The sequence below is a fragment of the Nicotiana tomentosiformis genome, chromosome 12, assembly GCF_000390325.3.
Source record: "Nicotiana tomentosiformis chromosome 12, ASM39032v3, whole genome shotgun sequence".
Taxonomy (NCBI): domain Eukaryota; kingdom Viridiplantae; phylum Streptophyta; class Magnoliopsida; order Solanales; family Solanaceae; genus Nicotiana; species Nicotiana tomentosiformis.
The window spans coordinates 31,379,380-31,390,916 of record NC_090823.1 but is presented as its reverse complement, the minus strand read 5'-3'; the positions used below and the strand labels follow the sequence as shown (position 1 = coordinate 31,390,916).

Below are 11,537 nucleotides of genomic sequence, written 5' to 3'. Positions count from 1 at the left end.
AACAAATTTCACATGCATGCTTTGACTCAACCACAACGCATAAGTACTCGTCACCTCACATATATGTTGTACCCGCATATGAAATCACGTAGCAAATAGACAAACAAGTCCTACTCCCTCAAGTCAAGGTTAACTACGATACTTACCTCGCTTTGCAACCAAATTCAAGAATACAATAAACCTTTGCCTCGCAAATTCATGTCCGAAATCCCCAAATCTAGTCATAAACAATTCAATATACTCAATACAAATCGTAGGAATAAATTCCATATGAATTTACTAATTTTCCGGATTAAAATCCGAAATTCATCTCAAAACTCATCAGTGGGGCCCACGTCTCAAATCTCAAAATAATTTATGAAATCCGAAATCCCGTTCCGAGAGAGTCCAACCATAAAAAAGTATCAAATTCCGATGTTAAATGAACTTTCAAATGTTAAATTTTCGTTTTTGGAATGTTTTAAGAAAATTCCAGTTTCTTTCATCTAGATCCGAAATAAAGGCTGAATATAGACACAGATTTATGAAATATAATCACTTTTGGTTATACAACACTTACCCAATTCAAAGTAGTGAAAAATCCCTTTGGAATCGCCAAAATCTAAGACTTAAAACTCAAAAATGAGTGAAAATGGCTAAAACCCGATTTTATGTATTCTGCCTAGCATTTTCGCAACTGCGAACTATATTTTTGCACTTGTAGCCTCGCATTTGCGGAACAGGGAAGCTTGTCCAGTGACCGCATCTGCGCCCAGAAATGTTGCACCTGCGATATCGTAGAAGCACCCTAGTGACCTCAGAAGCGGTCTTCCTCGCAGAAACAACTCATCCATCGCGGATGCGGTTGCGCACCTGCGCTCATTTCTCCGTAGAAGTGAAGCTCGGCATGGCTGTCCAATGTCGTAGAAGCGACTGGAATTCCGCAGGAGCGACCACGCTCCTGCGCACAAAATGTCGCAGGTGAGACTCACCAGAACCACTGGGCAGCAGGTTCCAATTGCTCTGTGGCTCGTCCGAAACTCATCCGAGCTACTCGGGACCTCGTCTAAATATTCTAACAATTCTAAAAACATTATACGGACTTATTCGGGGTTTCAATTCATGTCAAACAATATCAAAATTACAATTCACACCTCGATTCGAACTTTTGATTTTTCAAACTTTTCACTTTGCAAAACGCATGCCAAAACATATTAAACTAATTCGGAATGACTTCAAATTTGGCATATAAGTCATAAATGACAAGAGAGCTATTCCAATTTTCAGAATTGGATTTCGACCCCGATATGAAAAAGTCAAATCCGTGGTCAAACTTTGGAAATCTTTAGCCTTTAAATTCCTAGTTTCCGTTAAATGGCCATAACTTGAGCGAGGGACCTCCAAATTAAATTTCGGGCATATGCCCGAGTCCCAAATCACGAGACGGATCTACCAAAACTGTCAAAATACTGATCCGAGTCCGTTTGCTAAAAATGTTGACCAAATCAACTTAATTGAGTTTTAAGGCTATATTTCACATTTTAATTAATTTTTCACATAACTTTCCAAAAAATTATTCGGACTACGCACGCAAGTCGAGGAATGATGAATAGTGTTGTTTGAGATCTCAGAACACAGAAATAATTATTAAATTTAAAGATAACCTTTTGGGTCATCACAAGATACCACATGAACCAAGAATGCCACCGAGTCAAACCAAAATTTATACTTGGATAACTTAGCATACAACTTCTTCTCCCTAAAAGTCCAAAGCACGATCCACAAATATTACTCATGCTCCTCCCCACTAAGGGAATATACCAATATATCATCAATGAACATAATGACATAAGAGTCCAAATAGGGCTGAGAAAATTGTTCATCAAATGCATGAAGGTTGCAGGGGAATTAGTCAACCCAAACAACATCATCAAAAACTCATAATGCCCATAACAAGTCCGGAAAGTAGTCTTAGGGATGCCCGAAGCCCTGATTTTCAACTAGTGATACCGCGATCTCAACTCAGTCTTTTAGAGCATACAAGCACCTTGATGGTGATCAAATAAGTTATCAATGTGCGACAATGGATACTTGTTCTTGATGGTCATCTTGTTCAACTGCCGATAGTCAATACACATTCTCATAGACCCATCCTTCTTTTTAACAAACAATATTGGTGTACCCCAAGGAATAATACTAGGCATAACTGACCTCTTATCGAAATCTTGCAACTGCTTCTTTAATTTCTTCAATTCTGCTAGAGCTATATACTACGGAGGAATAGAGATAGTCTCTTGCCTCTGTGCCAAATCAATGACAAAATCAAATCCATATTGGGTGGCATGCATGGTATGTCTGCAAACACATCCAGAAACTCACTCACTACTGGAACTAACTCAAAAGTAGGAGTACCAGTACTAATATCTCTAACAAAAGCTAGATACGCCAAACATCCATTATCAACCATCCGTTAAGCCTTCAAGAATGAAATCACTCTGCTAGAAGTGAAACCAAGAGAACCCTTCCACCCCAACCTCGGCGATCCCGGCATCGCCAACGTCATGGTCTTAGTATGATAATCAAGAATAACATGGTATGGGAATAGCCATTCCATACCAAAGATCACATCAAAATCCATCATATCTAATAATAGGAAGTCCTCCCTCATCTCAAAACAACAAATAGTGACCACACATGACCGATAAACTCGATCCACCACAATAGAATCATCAGTAGGTGTAGACTCATGCACATGAGCATCAAGAGAACCACGAGGAATATCTAGACAAGAAACAAAGTATGACGACACATATGAATAAGTAGAAACAGGATCAAACAATACTGAAGCATCTGTGTGGCATAAAAAAATAATAACTGCAATTATTGCATCAAAAGAAATAACCTCGGTCCTCCCTAGGAATACATAGAATCTGGACAGACCTCTACTAGACTGAGCTCCCTCTCTAGGATGACTACGTATTGAATGACCTCCACCCTGAGCTGGCTAAGCGGGTCGCGTAGCAACCGATGCGATAATCATAGTATGACCTCTCTACTGTAGACATGAACAATATTTACTAACATGCCCCAAATCTCCAAACTCATTGCAACCTTTGACCAAAAATGACTGCGGGTCCTGAGTCAGACCCCGTGAACCAGAATAACCATTACAAGAGCCCATTATTGGCGAAATCTGAACAGATGGAGCATGGTGAGAACTCTGTGTTGGGAGTGCACCGAATGAAGAATGCACAGAACCTCCTCTATTGAGCGTCGGTGAATGATAAACCGGTCTACTAGAATGGCCTCTCTTGAATCGACCTTGGCCTCCAAACGAGGCATCACTGAAGCTACCTGAATATCGGGACCTCTTGTCCCTGCCCTGTATGATCTCCCTAGCCTCACTGTGGATGCGCTCAACACGACGCGCTATCTCCACAACTTGGTGTAATAAAATCCATGTCTTGGTCTTTCTGTCCATAGCACGGCGGATACTGTAGTGAAGACCCTCAATGAATCTATTTACTCTCTCCTCATCAGTGGGAATCAAAGCAATAGCATGACGGGACAACTCTATAAACCTTATCTCATACTTAGTAACTGACATCTGACCTTACTAAAGGTACTCAAACTTCCTCCTTAGCTCATCTCTCATAGTACATGGCATAAACTGCTCCATCAAGACCTGGTGTTACTAAGTACATGAATGCTACCGAATTTAAATTCAAAGTCGGATCCCAAAATATAAAACTACCTGAAATATAGAACAACAATAACATAAACTAAGAGAAAAAGAACATCCGACCTGCAAACGAAAACAACAGTTTCCTTGAAGTCTCCAAGTTTGGTACTAGTGCCACTCCCTAGCAATCACCCTTCTCAGCAGCGCTTGGATTTGCACATAAAGTGCAGAGTGTTGTATGAGTACAACCAACCCTATGTACTCAATAAGTAATAAGATGATCCCGCTGGTCCACCCATCTCATAAACCTGCTACTACCTCTTGGCCAGACAATGCATCTGGAACGTAGTGAAGACAACTCCATTGGACTCGACTAATCCCAAATTGCACAGAATCTTATGATAATGATCCAATAATCCCTGAACATCCTCTAAAAGTGCACCACTGAAGTGAGGAGGACGCAAATTGGTGAACTTTGCTAATCTCTTTATCTCATCAGCTGATATTACAGGCCTATCCTTAGGCTGCACTGCAATACTGAACTTGCCCCGACTAGTAATACTGCAAGAGTCTGATAACCGTGGGCCACCTGATCTAGGGTGCAGGTAGCTAGAGTTTGTGATCCACCGCCTTCCTCGGACATATCTGGTATAATAAGATATGCTCTGGCCGGAGCCAAACTCTCTAACAAACCAACCATGCGAATCAAGGCATCCTAACAAACTGGAGAAATAAATAAGCTCTAGGGAATCTGAGCTGGCATCTCCGGCTCCATATAATCATGAACCTGTTCCTCAACAGGAGCCACCAGTGGCTCCAAAGTAGTTGCACGAACAAGGGCACTAGTTGTGGTGCATGCTCTACCTCGACCCCGGCCTATCACGACCCTAGCCGGGGTATCGGCGCCTGCTCCGCTAAACCAAACGATCGTATCCTCACCATATGGGAGAAAATAGAAGAGCAAAGATTCAAACTTAGGGGTAAAAATATATGCACGATAAATAATGAATGAAAGAGAAGTTTCTAACAGCACTGTAGCCTAACGAAGATAAGTATAGACGTATTTGTACCGATTTGCAATAGTCTACTAGACTTGCTTATGACTCGTGAAATCTAAGAAATCTAGTGCTCTGATACTAACTTATCACGACTCAAAATTTTCACTAGCGTCATGACGACACGTAACACCGCTTGCTAGCAAGCCATAAATCAATAATCAGAAACAAACATAAATAGCATTATTAAATAGTTTCAATAACGGAATAGTCATAAATAACCGAAGTCGATAGCAACAATACAACTAAAACCATCCCAAGACTTGGTGTTACTTAGTACATGAATATTGCAAATTTAAATACAAAATTTGATCCCAAAATATAAAATTGTCTGAAAGATAAATTAGTAATAACATAAACTAAGAGAAAAAGAACATTCGGCCTGCAAACGGAAACAACAACTGCCTCGAAGGCTCCAAGATTGGTACCAGTGCCACTCCCTAGCAATCACCCTTCTCAGCAACACCTGGATCTGCACATAAAGTGTAGAGTGTCGTATGAGTACAACCAACCCTATGTACTGAATAAGTAACAAGCCTAACCTCGAGCTGAAAGCAGTGACAAGATCGGCAAGGTCCAATACTCATTTTCAATAGCCAATAGCAATAATAACGGTAAAATAACTGCTAAAGAAAAATAGCTTAAGTAATATTATATTCAGTTGATTCACAAATAGAGAGAAAATAGGCATGTTTTTCAAGAATAACAGTTAAGGCATAAATTCTTCCACAAAAATCACCTAAGCACGACTTTATCAATTTAATTATGATTCCAAGTTCAACATATCAATATGAGCATCAACTATAAATAATTATGAGGAAATAAACACAACTCTATACCTGCATGACAAGTATACATGCTAGAATCAGCAGTTTCATAGTTAAATCATCAGGTGTAAACAAATCTTAACACATGTGTATTGTCTGGCACAAATTCCCTTCAATCATCACACACAATAATACTCAGCATTTTATGAATGCCTAATTCAAGTCCCTCACCAAATATATATATGACCCGTGTGCCTGCGCTCGTGGTTATTACCTGACTCTAGACTGGCGGGTCCTTGCCCAATCGCTCGAATCTAAGTCAATGATCAATATCACATAGCCCAATATGGGGAATAGTGCATGCATCATCTCATAATCAATACCACTTAGCCTAATGTGGGTCATGGCATACACATCACCTCAATATGAGTATTGAATCTACTCTATGGCCCAAGATCAGTCATCAATCGCTCAAGTTTCAAATGTTCACATCTTACGGTACTCAGTTCAATTCGTGTTATACATATACGGATGTTAACAACACGTGAGATAACATATCAAGAATCTATAGAGATAGAGTATAATACACATATGTAACATCATAACTGAGAATATGACTACCATTAAGGAAAATAACTCAATATAGCAAGAATAGCCCTATCACGTCTTAAATCGATAAGCACATAGCCTAGATATGATTTCTAGCATGAATTATAGTTTAAGTAGTCATACAAGTAGAAAAAAGACGGAAATAACATTGCATGATAGCAAAACAAGGCACATAATAGCCTAAGGTCTACCTGGATAATTAATAACCCTGGTACACGCATGTACGCCCGTCACCTAGCACGCGACTCACTCCCCACATAACTCAAATATCGTAGTCAACGGGGAAATTACCTTCAAATCAAGTTTAGACAAGTTACTTACCTAAAATGCATGAATCAATACTCCAAAAATACCTTCTCACACGAATTAACCTTCAAATGGCTCGGATCTACTAAAAAAAACTCAACGATATTCAACACGACTATAAAAATCAATTCCAAACAATAAATCTTTAATCTTTATCAAATTGCACAAAGTCAACAAAAAACTTAATCCGGGCCCGCATCTTGGAACCCGGTAAAGGTCAAGAATCCCGACTACCCATTCTAATACGAGTCTAAATATACAAGTTTCATTCAAATCCGGTTTCGAATCGTTCAAACCCTAAATAATTACTCTACAAAATTTCTTACAAACCCCCGATTTTCTCCCTTATATTTCATCAAACAAAAGCCAAAATCAAGAGTAGAATCATGAATAATAATCAAATCAATATTAAAGGTACTTACCAAATTCAAGTGGTTGAAAACCGCCTAAAACATTCACCCATTCCGAGCTCCCAATCTCAAAATATGATAAAAATAAACCAAACCCTCAATTAAAAAGCTCTGCCTAGCGATTCTCGCTTCTGTGGGCCAGTTTTCGCTTCTGCGACACTGCATCTACGGACAAACCCTCGCAGATGCATAAATCACGTAAGTTTTCGACCTTCCGCTTCTGTGGGCACACACCCACTTCTGCGGGCTAGGAAGTGCAACCACCGCATCTGCGGACTACCCTGATCCCAACCATACTAGCTTCTGCGATGTCACGTCCGCTTCTGCAGACTCGCACCTGCGGACCCAACCTCGCAGGTGCGAAAACAGCAGACCAGAAATGCCATCCAACCTCAAAATATTCCGAAACTCATCTAAAATATACCAGAGGCCCCCGTGACCCATCCAACCATACCAACAAGTCCTAATACCTTCCCCAAACCTATCCAAAGGATTAAAACACTAAAATTAAGATAAAACCCACAAATCATCACTCAAGATCAATCTCTTAACTTTATCAACTTCAAACCAAGTGTCCGATTCAAGCATAAACAATCTGGAATGAATCCACACTTCGGACACAGTCCCAAATGACATAACGAACCTATTCGAATTTTCGAAACAACAATCCAAACCCGATATTCTCAAAGTCAACTCCCAGTCAAATCTACTAACTTTTCAAACCTTCAAATTCCAACTTTCGACAACTTAAGCCAAATCAACCTAGGAACCTCCAAATCCAAATCCGAACAAGAGCCTAAGACCAAAATCACCATAGGAACTTATTGGAACCATCAATCACCAATTCGAGGTCATTTACATAATAGGCAAACCTTGATCAACTCTTATAACTAAATATTCCAATTCATCCCAAAACCTTCCCGAAACCAAACCAAGCATCCCGCAAGTCACATAATCAACAAATACACATATGGGGTGCATCAATTGGGGGAACGGGCTCAAATACACAAAACTAACGGTCTGGTTGTTACATATGTATAGTGGCTTGGTATTTAATGGAGGTTAGTTTTGTTTTTGCACGTTCACAACCTTTGTATATTCCGTCATAGTCGTCGTTCACATCGCTGTTGTTCTTTGGTGTTTGCGTTCGTTCGCCGTATATTCTTCGTCGTGCTATGACACCTTTGTTTCAAGGTGAATTTGAGGCTATGTTTTCACTTTTCAAAGACATTCAAAAATGGGGATAATATTTAAAGACCAACTCCTTGTAAGACCATTTCTGCCTGGCATCGCGTTTTTGGGCTCACGTTCTGGTTACGAAATGTTAGCTTTTGGAGCTTTTGGGTGTAAGTCCAGTTTAGAATTAAGGGGTAATTTTGTTGGCAAACTAAAGCCCCTTCTTGTTGTTTTAGGCCCAGCTTATGCCTTTTATATTGTCATGTAAAATATTACGTAGTTTTATTTTATTTCCTTGTTCTATTGGGATGTAATAACTTTTAATTTACTTTGCTTTCCTATTACAATAACAACAACAACATACCTAGTATTATCACACACCGTAGGATTTGGGGAGGATAGTGTGTACGCAGACCTTACCCCTACCTTGTTAGCGTCTATGCAGTTTCTTTAATTTTAATGGCTTAACTAAAATGAGAGAGTTAAATTAAGATCACAAGATAATCGCTATACTTCAGTCTTCAACCAACAGATAAACTTAAGTGTAAGTCTTTTAACTCACAATCATTAACACTCTTGACTCTATTATCCACATACTTTATTACCCTCCATCTGTTTTTATACTCAACCAAACGCTTAAGAATAATTTACCAAATAACTTTATGAGATAAAATTTCCCACATAAAATAATTTTAGTGGATAACATTCACCTTATACCTAATGCATCTAAAGAGAAAAAGTTATTGCCTCTGGAGATATAGCTGGAAAGAATCCTTTCCTCAGGGGAAGGTGGTGATCTAAAAAAAAATTATTAGAGAATAAAAAAAAAGTTTAGTATAGTCCAACGAAAATCATATCTGAAAATTTTCATTTCAAAGAAATAAGGATGAGAAGGAATAAGCTTATAATGGCACATCTTCAGATCAAATGGTTTTTATGATAAGGAAGGAAATGCATTGCATATAAGATGGTATTTAAATCATAAGAATTTGTGGTAATGAAACTGCATATTATTTGAATATGTTCCCTTCGCCAAAAGAAATTAAAAGGGAAAGACAATTAAATACTTGAGTATGTGTCTGGTGGGAAACCACATATCTAAGGTATCAAATAAATTTTATAAAATTAAGATATAGGATGTGAACAAATATATTTGATAAGTACTATTCATATATGGAACAAAGCATTTAAATTGTGGCAGACCATTTAAAACGAAATATGAAACAGAAAATTCCCATTATTATTAGAATACCGGAAAGCTAGGAAATAGCATCTTCCCTCTTCTCTGAGCAAAAGATGCCTATAATAGAAAAGGCAAGTATCATCTATTATCAGAACTTCAAATAAAAAAGAAGAGAGATCTAGAGAGAGACAGAATTTAATTACTTTTCTCTTATTTCCTGTTTAGTATACCAAATTTAATCTTTCCTTATCTAATTGTCATTGTCCTAGTCAATAGTAATAAGGGAAAAGAGTCAAATTGCTCCTGTACTATTTGAAATCGATTGACTTCACCATGTGTTTAACTTTTGATCTAATATCGTTAATAAAAGTCTTGTTTTTGCCTTGACCTCAAACAAAGCTCTAAGTTGAAGGTAATTTAAAAAGTAATGAAACGTTGAGGGTAAATTTTAACCTTTCTTCTCAAAGAATTTAAACACTTGAAATCCACCTATTTTACACCGAAGCTCTGTTCATGCCCGCAAATATAAGACGCGCATATGAATGTGATCAAAAGTCTAACGGACAGTAAAATTAAGCAATTTAGATAGCATATAGGGACAAATTTGCACCTTTCCTAGTAATGATAATAATAATAATAGCCATAATAGCGGATAGAGTTCAGTTATTTAATATGATAAAAATTAATATTACAACTTTATTGTCACAATAGATGAATTTTATTATCATACATGAAATTATTCCTATTTGTGGCTTAGATTAGTCGTAAGAGAAAAGCCAAGGGTGATCGGGTCGGGGCAAATTAAAAGGGTGTAAGAATTCATGTGAAGGGATAGATTTTGGATGTTTTTTCCTTTTTCCTGAGAATAATATATAGAAGTGCAAATTATCAACTCATTGAAAGAGGTTGTGGCAATGGAATTATTTCAAAGCAACATATATGAAACTGACAGAATTTTGGAAGGCACCTTTGTTAGAGTATAACTTTAATCTAGGAGAGTTCAGTCCAATACATATAATGATTTTTTTTATTATTTTCAAACTTACCATCAATATAAAGCCTTACTAGTGGGATTCTGATAGTAGCTTTATGGGAGTGTCATCAACTTGACAATATTTGTGTCAAATAACATATGGTACTCGTAACAATATTAATGCCAATTTAACGAGTATACGATAGTGTAAAATATTTCGCATATTATTTTCGGCATGTTGTAGTAGCTGCTTATCTTATATTTCTTTAGCTTAGCAATTTTACTTTCAATTAACGGATCATATGTAATTATTTATTTAAATAATTTGATAGTGTAAAAGAGCTGTGCGTAGAAGTTACCGTCGAATATTAAATATCATGTGATTTACGGAACGTACGATATTGCGGTATTGTTGGATTGCATTGAGGTTGATGTAATGCTGCATAAAGAATAAAATTACTAGTGGGTCTCTCCTTTTCAAGAGTTTTTATCCTTAGGTTTAGGTTATTCTTTTCCTATTCAGCATACGAAGTCATATTTTAACATGATTCAGAAGAAGTTTTGACCAAGTAATCAAATATACAACAGTAGAACTTGTGTTATTTCGAATATTTGCACATGTAGGAAGTCAGATTTATTTAGTCTTTATTGGTTTTTAAATGTTTTATCTGCCACAAAAAATGCATGCTAGTTCTAACATATTTGTGGGTTTAGGTTAGGTACTCTAGTTATATAGTGATCACTAAAAAAGAAAAAGAAATTGATGACGAACAAAACCGTGTTAAACTAATAAAAGTCATCTCTAAAACAATGTAGGAAAGATTATGAATTAAACAAGGGGATTATCATTATCGTTGTTCAACAAGGTTTTTCAATATAGAATTTATTCTACCTTTTAAATTATGATATCATATATAATATTTGTTAAAAATTTAATAGATTTTTATACGTACACATTGCACTCTGCATTGCAAATATTGGGTACAAATCTGTTAGCTATAAATTTCAATGATGAAAAATAACATATTACTATGGTGCAAGATCACGAAAGATAAAAAGAAGGATTTGAAGAAATCTATCATTGGAGTAAGGAAGAAGTCAAGAAAGAAAAAAGTAAAAGAATCAAGGCAAAGATCTGCCAATGGAATCAAGTAAAGAAGATTCAAGATTGAAGCAATATGACAACTAGGATGATTGATACAATGAAGGAAGGACCAAGATTTACCGTTGCCCTGATTGCTGAATATATGCATCAAAAAAGGAAGGCTATCAATCCCATGAATCAAGAAACAACATAAGGAGAATTTATGACAAATCTCGTTTCGAAAAAGGAAACGACCGGTAGTCATGGATCGTCTACGGAAGTTCTGTACTTATTCTTGGAATGAATCATCACA

The 11,537-nt window shown here is 37.2% G+C and overlaps 1 protein-coding gene across 1 annotated transcript; it reads right to left on the bottom strand.

Moving 5' to 3' along the window:
* Positions 1–2,449: 2,449 nt before the first annotated feature.
* Positions 2,450–3,586, bottom strand: LOC138902421 (uncharacterized). Its single transcript, XM_070190287.1, has 2 exons — positions 3,091–3,586; positions 2,450–2,829 (listed from the first exon to the last, which is right to left on the bottom strand). The coding sequence occupies exons 1-2, from the start codon at positions 3,584–3,586 to the stop codon at positions 2,450–2,452; spliced, it is 876 nt and encodes a 291-aa protein (XP_070046388.1).
* Between the last annotated feature and the right edge of the window lie 7,951 nt (positions 3,587–11,537).

Excerpts from the sequence above, each read along its gene's own strand:
- LOC138902421 (XM_070190287.1), bottom strand. The coding sequence starts at position 3,586 with ATGTCAGTTACTAAGTATGAGATAAGGTTTATAGAGTTGTCCCGTCAT. Across the intron at positions 2,830-3,090 it reads GCAGTCATTTTTGGTCAAAG|ATGCTTCAGTATTGTTTGAT; the intron begins GTTGCAATGAGT and ends TATGCCACACAG.